Here is a 12,963-nt window from a genome sequence, read left to right as displayed (position 1 = left end):
CTCGTTCCAACAACTGCCTCTGGTACTCCTCTTCCTCCAAAAGTCTTAAAGCCTTTCTACGCGACCTCAGCGTGGCCTCTAACCTTGGCGTCGACGTAGAATTAACCGACGTCGATGACACCGGCTTCAGAACAGAAAGGCGCGGACCAAGAGAAGAAGGCTGACTTCGGTCTAATCCGGTGCCGGAGGGGATCCCATCTGCGCTTTGGTCCCCTGAGGCTCCATCTTCTGCGTCGACTGAAAGGGTGATGACACCGACGCCGCAGGTCTAAAAGGCAACGTCATCGGAACCGCAGGTCTCTGAGGCGACGTCATCGCCACCGAACCAGCACCCCCCAGCCGGATAGAAGGGCATAAATGGCGCCACCTTGTAAGGAGCCGGGGAGCCCAACGAAAATGCTAAAGGACCCATGGGACCAGCCAGTGCACCAGCAGGGGCCATAGCATTAAACATAGAAAACATGGCATTTAAGGAAGGCAGGATATACGGCTGGTCTCCATGCTGCACTTGCTCCTGTTGAGCATCCGAATCCTGCGCCACAGGTGAAAAGCGAGGACTCTCTGGAGGCGCAACCACCTCGAAGACCGAAGGTCCCAGAGAAGCCTGAGGGCTCTGAGGTTGTGGAGTCTTGACGACGTTGCCTCTTGTGCTTCTTCGACGAAGTGTGAGAAGACGACCTGTGATGGCTCCTATGTCCTTTTTTTGCCTTAGCCAAAAAAAGTTTGGCCTCCCTCTCCTTCAGAGCCTTTGGATTCATGCTCTGGCAAGATACACACTCATTTACATCATGCTCGGAGCTCAAACTCCAAAGACAGTCATCATGAGGGTCAGTGACCGACATGTGACCCCTGCACTCTCGACACAGTTTAAATCCTGACTTCCTAGGAGAAGACATTGTAACCTGAAACAAAAATTGCACCAGATACAAGATGGCACCTTCAACAGTAGCGAGAGCTAGGAGAAAACCGTTAGCGTCGAAGGCACGGAAAAAAGGGAACTGACGTCAGCACGCCGGTGAGGACCTCTCATTGGCACGGTGACATCAGACGGAATCGCATGGAGCAGTGCAATTGTGACGTCCTCGTCAACGTGGAGAGCTGGGAAGAAGATTTTCCGTCAGATGCTGGCGCATGGGAGAATTCATAAGGTGAGGAATCCTCAGGTAGTTGTATCCATCAGAATGAGAGGAAATAAGGGGCTCCTTCCTAATTGCTGGTGGGATGTCTGGAAAGAATAGTCTTGAACTTTTTAGTGTAACCTCTTCACTCCAAAAGGAAATAGGAACTAGTGGTCAGAACGACTTTTTTTAGTCCACATTTATTTCATTATTTTAGTGAGTTTAGACCTTTCAACCCAGGCAGCTCTTTAAGTCTCGGCTACTAGACAAGGCATGCTGTTTCTGTTGTTAGGTGTATTCTTACCTTAGTGCTTACCTACTGCTTACCATTGGTTGGATTCATTCACTCATTTGTTTGCTTATTTGTTAACATGTTAGGGATTAGCTCCTGCACCCACCATTTTACTTATCCAAACCGTGCTGCCCACCAGTCTAGATCAACCAAGTGGGATTGTCAAATGAATAAAAACTGTCATATCATTTTATAGGCGCACACCTACTAAGATACAATAGGCTTATTTTAAATTTAGCCATGCTGCACGGTATTGGAGATGTTGGAGAGCCCTCCTGAAAACTATTGACAAAGCCAATAGATCCCAAATGCAAGACCTATTGCCTTTGCTAGTGCATGCTTTGGAAAGGTAGTATAGCGTTCAGCTATCACCTTTACTACACACCTAAGGTTATCTCTAATTTAAACATTAACCATCGGTAACACTTGGGTATTTGTCTGAAAATCCCATATTTCTAAATCTGAGTGCCTTCTGTGGGTCAGAAAATTCCGACCAAGAGAATTTTTTTTTTTTTGCTTTAACTTGTTCTCTTGCCCCAGCTAATTTATCATAGCCTTTTCTGTAGTATGGTTTTAGTTTGTTATGAGGAACTGTCATTCATTTGGGCCATGAATGTTTGTACATTCCTAACTTTACTTCTCCTCAGATAGTGAAGGTTTGGTGTTTACTTTGCACCTGTGTGAGAGACAGTCAAAACGGTTTCTCAAGGCATCTTTGACAAATTACAGAGTCTCTAGTGCTGAGTGGGTTAAAACTTGGTTTGTCGGTGCAGCAGGTACTACCAGTGCTGGAAGTACATGGCGCAAAGACAATTCTGATGGAGCTGGTGCTAGGTCTTAGACCTTCAACTTGGTGTTCACAGAATCCAAAGAGGAATTGTATAGCACAAGGGATGACAGTCTTGACAAAGCCATTACCTGGATCAGCCGGAGCTTTATCCTCTCAATTCTCCAGAGAATCAGAGTAATCCAAGAGAACATCCTATTTCAACCCTGTCACTGGAACTGAGAAAGCCAGGAATCCAGCAACTTTGCTCCTATAGATTTTATATCCTTGCAGTGCCTGTACATATTCATGTGCCTTCTGTGCCCTAACAAGTTATGAGATAGTACTACAGACTTTAGAGAATTCTACCTCTTCAGCTTCTTTCTTCTTCCTTTTGTGCGGTGTCCATTTCCTCACGGTCTCAACAGCATTCACTTTTCTGATGCCTGTTGAGGAGGAGTCAGCCATGAGTAAGAGGAAGGTGAGTCACGATAAGGATAGGCCAAACATGTATGCACACTGAGCTGTCTCCAAGCCGGCACTGTGTTGCTGGGTTGGAGAGAGCAGGCTCAGGCTCCCGGTCTGCCTGGGAGTGCAAATCGAGAGCGCTCCGGCCAATCCTGATGCTGCTGTCATGCTGCCAGCAGCATGAGAGCAGCCTTAGGATCGGCAGCAGGGCAGGCTGGGAGCCTGTGCCTTCAGCGAGGGACCCAGAAGAGGGGCGAACTGGTGGCGAAGCGGCCTGTATGGTTTTTTTTTGGGGGGGGGGGGGGGTGTGTATCTTTTTTTTTTTTTCCCCTGCCCCACGACTTTGCCCCGACCCCAGCCGCCACTGCAAAAGGGGTCGGTTGCCCTGCCACTCACACCCATTTGAGAACTTCCACCCAGTCCAACATCCCTTCAACAAAAAAAGCCTGTCTATAAAGGCATTCATAGAATCCCGAACGGCATTAAAATGAGCCTGTGCCGCATAGGGATACCACTGTACTCCAAACAGCTCTCCAACAAAAACCTTTTGCACTCTACCAGGGCTTGTTGCTCTACTTGTTGATCTGTTTGCTGATCTCAAACCTGCCACAACTTTCTGTGCAGCCTGAACACCTCAGTTCACCCGATTTCCCCCTAATCCCCCTCAAGACATCCTGTGTGACTTGTGAGGAATTTCTTAGTGAGACATCAACAGTGTGGGTATAATTTTCTGCTCTGGGTGGAGGTGTTACAAATTCATGGTAGTAGAAAGCAGGCGAATATTGGGAACGTTGAAACAAATCTTCAATAGTTGAAGAGTGTACTTGCTGACGCATCACAAATCTTTACTAAGAAAGCTGCCTGGCTTCCAAGAAAGATTTTACACAAGAATATACTTTCTTTTTATGAGTTGTTTTACTGCATCCCCTTCTGCATCGAACCCGCAGCTGTGCTGGTTTTCAATGATTTGATAAAGGGTCTGCCAGCTCACATGTGCTTCCAGAACAGTATCCTGTATTGGCTCCTTCAGCTTCTGATCAGCTGGCATTAGCTGTTGAAAATGGGCAACCTACTTCAAACAACTAGTGAACTGACGGGGGTGTTTTATGGCCAATGGCCCTCGACTTCTACGGCGGGCTGCTGGCAGCCAAATGTAGAGCCTGTGAATCTCAGCCCACCAGTGTATGAAACACACACAACAGTATTTTTATTGATCAATAACTAGCCCAATCTAAAGAGGATTAAGCCACATGTGGCAGTTTGTAAGCCCCCAAAATTTTCTCTGCCAAAATGTCTTTACTAACTGGCTGTCGTACTTTTTTGCAGGCTTTGTTGAGGAGAAAGCTGTTGTTTCGTAGTGTTCTATGTATGCATCATGATGATTATGTTTTGTTCCTTCGTGTGGGATGCACTTGATACATTGCACTGGGTGAATGCTGAGAGTGGTACTGCAGTAATAATTGTAGCACTAGTATTTCAAAACAATCATAGGTAAATCCAGTAGGTCCCACTTATCCAAGAGCTATTGGCTTTGCCAATGTGTTTTAGCCATGTTGTACACCAGAGTAGCTGCTGTTCAGCATGGCGCAAATTAGTGGTGTTAAGGAGAGTGATGTAGAATGGAGTGACATTAAATGTTTTAGGGTGGATAGGAATATAGTGTGGCAGAGTGGGTATAAAGTGGCGTGGTGTAGACTGATGTAGAATGGAGTGGCTTAGAGTGGAGTATGCATAGTGTGGTAACACACTGCCCTTATAGACAACACATTTTCAGTTGAAATGACCATTACGTTTGCACAGACACGGTTTTACTGATAAAACTATACAGCGCACAAACAATTAAATTTGGAAATCAGCATCACCTAATATACTGATTTGATTTGATGTAATTAACATATTCGTTTTCACTACACTTCAGAAATACAAGAAATGTGCTTCATTTGTGCTTTCCTAATTCTGATATATCCTGAAATATTTGTCCAGTTCATTTAATAGCATTTAAATTTGGCTTTGTGATAGAAAAAAATAACAACATCCTATAAGCCTTTCCTTTCACTCTCCCAGTTACCTGCAAGATTGTTACATGAATACTCTCACTTTGCAGTCAGAGAAAGAAAAGTAAACACCAACCTCTCTTGAAAGACAGAGTCTAAGATTTGACCTCTTTTTTTAATGCGCAACAAATGTGACAAGATAAAAAAACAAATCTGAAAACCTGTTTATTTCTCATTCATGTCTGAACTCCAGCTCGGTTATTTTGGGGGTGCTTTAGCACCTGCCACCCCTCTACTTTCAGCACCTCTTTCCCGGGGCATGAAATTGAGGAAGAGGATTGTTTACATGATGCTTTTAGAAAAGAGCACTGACCAAATAAACAAGCTTGTAAACTGAACATTGTTCATTACAGGCATGGAAGACTGATGAACTTGTAGTAGTTGAGTTAAATAGAATCATTCTAGCAGACACATAGGAGACGGGAAACCTTTTCAAAGGAATCCAAAAAATCAAAAATCAAAATCATTAACATTTATAAAGCGCGCTACTCACCCGTGCGGGTCTCAAGGCGTTAGGGGAAAGAGGGCTTTACTGCTGCTCGAAAAGCCAGGTTTTTAGGAGTCTCCGGAAAGCGGAGTGGTCCTGGGTGGTCCTGAGGCTGGTGGGGAGGGAGTTCCAGGTCTTGGCCGCCAGGAAGGAGAAAGATCTCCCACCCACCGTGGAGCGGCGGATGCGAGGGACGGAAGCGAGTGCGAGGCCAGAGGAACGGAGGAGGCGGGTGAGGACGTAGAAGCTGAGGCGTCGGTTGAGGTATTCCGGTCCCTTGTTGTGGAGGGCTTTGTGTGCGTGGGTGAGAAGTCGAAAGGTGATCCTTTTGCTGACTGGGAGCCAATGCAGGTGTCTCAGGTGTGCGGAGATGTGGCTGTTGCGGGGTACGTCGAGGATGAGGCGGGCCGAGGTGTTTTGAATGCGTTGCAGGCGATTTTGGAGTTTGGCTGTGGTCCCAGCGTAGAGGGTGTTGCCGTAGTCCAAGCGGCTCGTGACGAGGGCGTGGGTCACGGTTTTTCTAGTGTCGGCGGGGATCCAGCGGAAGATCTTGCGGAGCATGCAGAGGGTGAGGAAGCAGGCGGAGGACACAGCGTTGACTTGCTTGGTCATGGTGAGAAGAGGGTCCAAGATGAAGCCAAGGTTGCGGGCGTGGTCTGTGGGGGTCGGTGCGGTGCCGAGGGCCGTGGGCCCCCAGGAGTCGTCCCAGGCAGACGGGTTGTGTTGCCGAGGATGAGGACTTCCGTTTTTTCAGAGTTCAGCTTTAGGCGGCTGAGCCTCATCCAATCTGCGACGTCCTTCATACCCTCTTGTAGGTTGGTCTTGGCGCTGGCGGGGTCCTTGGTGAGGGAGAGTATAAGTTGGGTGTCGTTGGCGTAGGAGGTGATGATGATGTCGTGCTTGCGTACGATGTTGGCGAGGGGGCTCATGTAGACATTGAAGAGTGTCGGGCTGAGTGATGAGCCTTGAGGTACGCCGCAGATGATCTCGGTGGGTTCTGAGCGAAACGGAGGGAGGTAAACTCTTTGGGAACGGTTTGAGAGGAAGGAGGCGATCCAGTCCAAGGCCTGGCCTTGGATCCCGGTGGAGCGGAGGCGGGTGATTAGGGTGCGGTGACAGACGGTGTCGAAGGCAGCTGAGAGGTCGAGGAGAATGAGGGCGACTGTTTCACCGTTGTCCATTAGGGTTCTGATGTCGTCTGTGACTGAGATGAGGGCGGTTTCCGTGCTGTGGTTGGTTCGGAATCCGGTTTGTGAAGGGTCGAGCAGGTTGTTGTTTTCCAGGAAGGTGGTCAGTTGTTTGTTGACGGTCTTCTCTATTACCTTGGTTGGGAAAGGCAGGAGAGAGATGGGGCAGAAGTTTTTCAGGTCGCTCGGGTCAGCCGTAGGTTTCTTTAGTAGGGCGTTGACTTCGGCGTGTTTCCAGCATTCGGGGAAGGTAGCAGAAGAAAAAGAAGTGTTGATGACGGCCTGGAGGTGCGGGGCGATGATGTCGTCGGCTTTGTTAAAGATGAAGTGAGGGCAGGGGTCCGAAGGGGCGCCGGAGTAGATAGAGTTCATGGTGGATTTGGTTTCTTCAGTGTTGATGTGGGTCCAGTTGTTGAGGGTGATGGCCGGGGGTGCGGGTTCGGTGGTGTTTGGTTGGGTCTGGTGTCCGAAGCTGTTGTGGAGGTCGCTGATCTTGCGATGGAAGAAGGTGGCGAGGGATTCGCACAAATCCTGTGAGGGCGTGACGGCGTTGGGGTTGGAGAACTCCTTGACGATGCTGAAGAGTTCTCTGCTGTTGTGGCTGTTTTTGTCCAGTCCGTCTGTGAAAAAGTTCCTTTTAGCAGCGCGGATCAGGTGGTGGTGTTCGCGGGTAGCGTTCTTGAGAGGGGTCATGTTGTCAGCGGTGTGGTCCTTGCGCCAGGCCTTCTCGAGGGCGCGACAAGTTTTCTTTGATTCTTTGAGGGTGTCAGAGAACCAGAGAGGTTTTTTGGTGTTGGTCTGTCGATGCGCGCGTTTGAGGGGAGCAAGGTTGTCTGCGCAGGTGGAGATCCAGTTTGTGAGGCTGAGGGCTGCGTCGTTGGGGTCGGTGGTGAGGGTGGGTTGGTTGGCGGCGAGTGCGGAGAAGAGTTGCTCTTCGGGGTTCTTGATCCAGCACGTTTACTGCCTACTAAGCTAGCACAAGAGGGAGACAACTAAAAACACATGCACTCTCATAAAGTCTCACTGAAAAGAAAATAAGCTCGCAGAAAGCGAGCATCTGTATAAGAATACAAGGATTAGCCAGAGAGGTGGTAAATAGGCTATGCCCCACAGGAGGGACGAAGATATGCTGGATGGGCAGTGTAAAACAAATAAATCTACCAAATGGAAAGCAAGCAAGTGTGAGTTACACAACAAAAAGCCAATGGTTGGAAATGGGTGGAATGCATTCCCGGGGAAGCTTTCAGCATGGCCCCAATATTTATTTTCAGCCAGAGAGCTGTGTTGCCTGGTAGGCTTTGCCCCAAGGAGTTACCGCTGTAAATGTCAATGGGACATTATGAAGAATTGTGAAGAATAAATTACATTTCTGATATACAATTTTAGTGAAACTGCAAAGGTTTCACATACATGGTCCAGTAGTTGTTGAACTGATCAGACCTGTAGCTCCAGATGGAGTGTGTTACTTAAAATCTACTTATATTGTACTAGTAAGCTGAAAATGAAGAGTGAAGTAAAGGAGAAAGGAGCTTTGTGTTATCCTGCTCACTCCCTGGTCACAAGTAGCCTCCTAAAAGTATATCATTGAATACTCCCAACAAAATATGCATGACATCAAAGTAGGGGCACAAGAACAGGGATACACACTGATGGAGGCAACAGAAAGACTACCCAAAATCAACTATACAACAACCTAGCTCTGAATGGAAAAGCCAGCTGTAGAAGAAACTCCTTTCAAGATGGCCACACACCCATTAGCTGCTTGCCAGACCGCCAGCTCTGAATGAAACCCTGTCCATCAATTCTGCAAACTTTCATCACCATCTCATAAGAAGGCTCAAACCTGCTACTCCATTGGCAGAGTTTCTTAACTGCCAAAACCCCTGGTGATCTATTGAACGAACATCGTACATTCTCAACTTTGGCTCATCTCAGAGCCATGCCTCATGTTGCACGCAGCCTAGTCACAGGGACTAGTCTGCGTAGTCTAAGCCCCAGAACTGAAAAACCTCTATGGTTGTCATCGGAGGCCAGAATTCAGCTTAAATTGTCACTTAACAAGAATCTCTCCACTGGACATATGCTAATTAAAAACAGAAAATAATGGTGGAGCCAGTAGTTTGTGAAAATAACGTGGCTGAGTCCCTAAAATTGAAAATAATCTCTCCACTCTGTAATCTTTCAGAGGAGCAGCAGCTTCACATGGATTGATGAGGCGCATCTCTGCTAGCTGTGTTAAAAAAAGCATTGGCCAAACCAATGGGTCTCACCCGTGCAAAAGCTATTGGCTTTGCAATATGTTTACGCCATGTTGTACACCAATGTGGCTGTGGTTCAGCATGGCTAAAGGTTACTGGGACAAAGGAGAGTGGCAAGGGGAGGAGTGTTATTGAGTGGTGTACAGTTGAGTTGCGTGTCATTGAATGTTGTGTAGTGGTGTACAGTGTGAAGTCTCAGGGAGGGAACAGAGTGTTATAGAGTTGAGTGGCGTAGAATGTCAGAGTGGAGTAGAGTGTCGTAGTTTGGAGTGGCATATAGTGTTGTGGAGCAGACTAGTGTGGCATAGAGGGTGTGGCGTAGAGTGTTGTAGCGAGACTTAGAGCGGAGTAGTGTAGGAGAGTGAAATGGCATAGAGTGGACTAGTGTTGTAGCGTCGAGTGGTGTGAAGTAGCATAGAGTGGAGTAGTGTGTTGTAGAATAGAGTGGAGTAAAGTGCCATGGAGTGGCATAGAGGGACTTAGGTAGAGAGTCATTGAGCACAGTAGAGTGTAATGGAGTGTAGTGTCATAGAGTGGCCTAGAGTGAAGTGGTATAAAGCACAGTGCACTGGCGTAGAGTTGTGTTCCGTTCAGTCATGTGGAGTGCAGTGGCACAGAGTAGATTGTTTCAGGGCAGAGTGAAGTGGCATAGAGGGGAGAGGTTCAAGGTAGAGTGGAGTGGTGCAGGGCAGAGTGCAGAAGTGTAGAGTGGTGAAGAGTGCTGTAGCATTGAGTTCAGTGGCGCATAAATGATTAGAGAGGCACTGACTGATTCAGAGTGTAGTGGTGTTCAGTGACTGGAGTAGAGATGTGTAGAGTTGGGGGGTACAGAGTAGAGTGCATAGGTATAGAGTGGTGCAGAGAGCCGTGGCGTAGAGTACAGTGGTGCAGACTAGGATAGAGTGGCATAGAGTGCAATGGTGTAGAGTGGCGTAGTGGTGCGGAGAAGAGTGGCATCACGTTCAATGTCGTAGAGTGTAGTCTTGCAAGGGCATAGAGTGCAGTGACGTAGAGAGTTGCAAAGTAGAGCATAGTGGCACAGAGTGCAGTGGTATAAAGTACATTGGCACAGAGTGCAGTGGTTTACAGTACAATGCCATAGAGTGCAGTGGTGTGGAGTAGAATGTTTTAGAGTGGAGTAGTATAGTGGCACAGAGTGGAGTGGTGTAAAGTGGAGTGGCCTAGACTGGAGTGGTGTAGAGTGCAGTGGTGGAGTCAGTAGTGCATAGTGGAGTAGACTCCACTGGCATAGAGGAGAGTTGGGAGGAGTGGAGAGGCATAGAGTGCAGTGGTACGCAGTAGATTAGAGTGTAGTGGTGTAGTGTGCAGTTGAGTGATGTAGAGTAGATTGGTGCATAGGGGAGTGCAGTGGCGGAGAATAGAGTGGCGCAGGGCAGAGTGGCATAGAGTGCAGTGTTGCAGAGTACAGTGCAGTAAGATAGAGTGCAGTGGTTTAGAGTAGTGCAGAATAAAGTGGCTTAGAGTAAAGTGACCTAGAATAAAATGGTGTAGAGTGCAGTGGTGTAGAGTGTTGCAGAGTAGAGCATAGTGGCGTACAGTGCATAGAGTGCAGTGGCATAGAGTATATTGGTGCAGAGTAGAGTGCAGTGGCATAGAGTAAGTTTCGGGAGCAGAGTAGTGCTACGCCATGGGCGGTCTCTAAACCTGCGGCGTCACATTTTCAACCTGCGGTGAGATCCACGGTCTGCTTCTAGGGCTGTCGGATCCACCGCAGGCCACTTGCTTGGCTGCGGCATTCCCCTTTTTGCCTGTGGCGAGGTCGGGCAGCTCGGGATCGGGCTGGCGACCTCGCTGCAGTCAACACGCGGCATGGTGTTGTGTCGCAGGTGCCCTTCGTGACATCCTTATAATAAACCTACCTTCTTTCGGAGTTCTGGAGGTCTTGTTCTTGCTTTCTTTTTCCTTCTGGACATAGGGGCTATATTTCTTCTTCCCAGAATGTCATTCCCCTCTCAGTATGCACTGGTATCTATTCTCTTTCAAGATAGTGTCCTTTCCAGTTTTCTCTTTGGTACATTCCCAATCCAAGATGGCGTTTTTCTTTTTTTCTGTTTGTCACTTCCTGTTCATCAGTGTATAACGAGCTTGGATTATTTTTTTCCTTGCATTGCAACACTTCCTATTGGTGGTGGTCCTCGCTCCTGCTTGTCATTCCTGTGGAGTATTTCCTGCTTGTTACTCCTGCAGCTTCCTGTTGTCTTAAAGGCCTGGTATCCTGACGCTCGCTTTATCCTGCTTCTTGGAGTTCCTGCGTAAGAGGTTCTGATTTGGGGTTTTCCTCTGGGACTCCTTCTGGAGGGCAATGACTTCCTTGGCATCTACCTTGTAAACAGCACTCTGGCTACCGGAAAGGGTTGCCCCTCTCTCGTCCACACCAGAACGTGCAAGACCCGAAGTCGCACCCCAGTCCCATCCAACCAGGGCAGTAGGAGAAGGGCGGAATGTGACAAGTAGACTGTTGTAGAGTGCAGTGGTCTATAGTAGAGTGGCAGATTGCATTGGCATGGATTACAGTGGTGTAGAGTACCAATGTGCAGAGTAGAATAGAGTGACCTAGGGTGCAGTGAGGTAGAGTGGAGTGGCCTATGGAGTATAGTGGTGTTGTAGAGTGCTGTGGTGCAGAGTAGATTTGGGTACAGTGTAGTGTTTTTGAGCAAAGTGGCATAGAGTACAGTGGCATAGAGTAGATTGTTTTAGAGTGGAGTGGTGCATGGTAGAGTAGAGTAGCGCAGAGTAGAGTAGAGCGGATTGGCATGATTGTCGGGTAAAGCCTTTCACTTTAAAGAAAGGGAAACGCCAACCTCCCTGGAAGATAGAAACTATTTGCACAGCAAATGTGACCATACAAGAACAAGATTTAAAGTCCTGTTTACAGAAACCCGGTTTGGTGGAAGACTGCAGTAGATAGAATGTGAGCACCGGAAGAGACAGACAAAAAGAGCCAGCAAATAGAAAGCAAGCAAATTTGATTTACCAACCATAAAGCCAGTGGTAAGCAAAGGGCGGAATGTATTCCCAGGTAAGCTTTTCCGTTTGACTCGAAAATGTTGTTAGCGCTGGTCGGCTTTGACCTATAAAAAGCTGTATAAACGAACTTGTTCAGAGTATTTGTACTTCATTAAATTTGTAGTTTTATAAATAGTTTTATAAAGCCTTGAATGTCGCTCAAAGTACTATGCCCATCTTAAATACATTACATTGCATATTCACCAGTATATGCATAGGAGTAGTTCCCCCGATTCTGTTAAACAATCATGTCTTTTTTCTCTTACAAAGCGCCCTATTGTTTCACGGTTTTGACTCTGCTATGAATCAAATTAAATGAAGGCAAAAAAGGAAGATATTTGTGGCTTTTACGAAAAAGGTCCTCAATAGGGCAAAAAGATCTTAGGTGTAGAGGGCGGGGCTAATCAAGGAAACTAAAAGATCCGACGGCGAGAAGGAAATGCGGTGGCAAGTCGCAGAAACCCCAACGAACGCACCGAAAGCAGCACTGCGGTAGCGTTTTGACACGATATGTAACATCGAAAAAGAAAAATGGCGAGAGAACAAGAGGGGTATTAGAAACTCACGCCGGTGTTGAACATAAACAGAATTAAATGCCTGGGTAAACAACCTAAAGAGAACTCGGAGCCGTAAGTGCTGTTAAAGAATGCAAGTAAACGTGTGCTGTGGTAGAGAGAGGGAGGGGCAGGCGGAGAGTGAATGGCGCACACAGGTGTTAGTGGGGAAAGGGGGCCGAGGACTTCGGGTGCGAACAAGCTCCCCACTTGTGCGGTTAGTGCTGTCCTGTGTAGTGACTGTGCTCTGATTCTCACGTTACTTGTGTCTGCCTGTGAGCCGACATCGCAGGCAGTGAACCTTTTGCTTTCTGGTGCTACCTACTTCTATAAGGTCCTCTAAGGCAGCTAGCTATAGGACTTGCCTGGATCACGTTGTTTTGTCATCAGTTCTAATGTTTTATACGTAAGCCACCAAATGTGTGTGTACACGTTTTAGCGAACAGGAGGAGCTTCTATGAGGATGAACCTTTTATTCATAGCCACAGCCTCTCTATATAGTGAAACATACTCGCCCAAAGGCGCTTGTGACCTGCCGCCATTTTTTGTCTTGTCCGAGACAGCGATGTCCCTAGCGACGATCTATTGTTTTTTTTGTATTTAAAAAAAAAAAAAGGCAATTAGCTCGCCCATTACTTACCACGGATTGGATTCACTGCTTCTCTTATTTTTTCCTTTTCATTGGTGAATGCGTGTCTGAGCAGTTTGGCTTCAATTAGTCTCCGTTTTGTTTTTTCTTCCTTGTAGCCTGG

The 12,963-nt window shown here is 47.4% G+C and overlaps 1 protein-coding gene across 4 annotated transcripts in view; it reads left to right on the top strand.

Moving 5' to 3' along the window:
* Positions 1-12,963, top strand: part of B4GALT7 (beta-1,4-galactosyltransferase 7) — a 116,051-nt gene that overhangs the window by 29,736 nt on the left and 73,352 nt on the right. Inside the window, exon 1 of one of the 4 annotated variants that reach the window (XM_069244476.1) lies at positions 12,090-12,258. The exons of 2 other annotated variants lie outside the window; for them this stretch is intronic. In XM_069244476.1, the coding sequence (XP_069100577.1) occupies positions 12,251-12,258 (8 nt within the window). In that variant the 5' untranslated portion in view covers positions 12,090-12,250. Of the gene's footprint in view, positions 1-12,089; positions 12,287-12,963 lie in introns of those variants that run through there. One more of the 4 variants, XM_069244477.1, reaches the window with a different exon arrangement.

This window comes from Pleurodeles waltl, chromosome 7, assembly GCF_031143425.1.
Source record: "Pleurodeles waltl isolate 20211129_DDA chromosome 7, aPleWal1.hap1.20221129, whole genome shotgun sequence".
NCBI classification, from domain to species: Eukaryota; Metazoa; Chordata; class Amphibia; order Caudata; family Salamandridae; genus Pleurodeles; species Pleurodeles waltl.
Note: the sequence above shows the minus strand (reverse complement) of the source record. Positions and strands in the feature narration are given on the sequence as shown.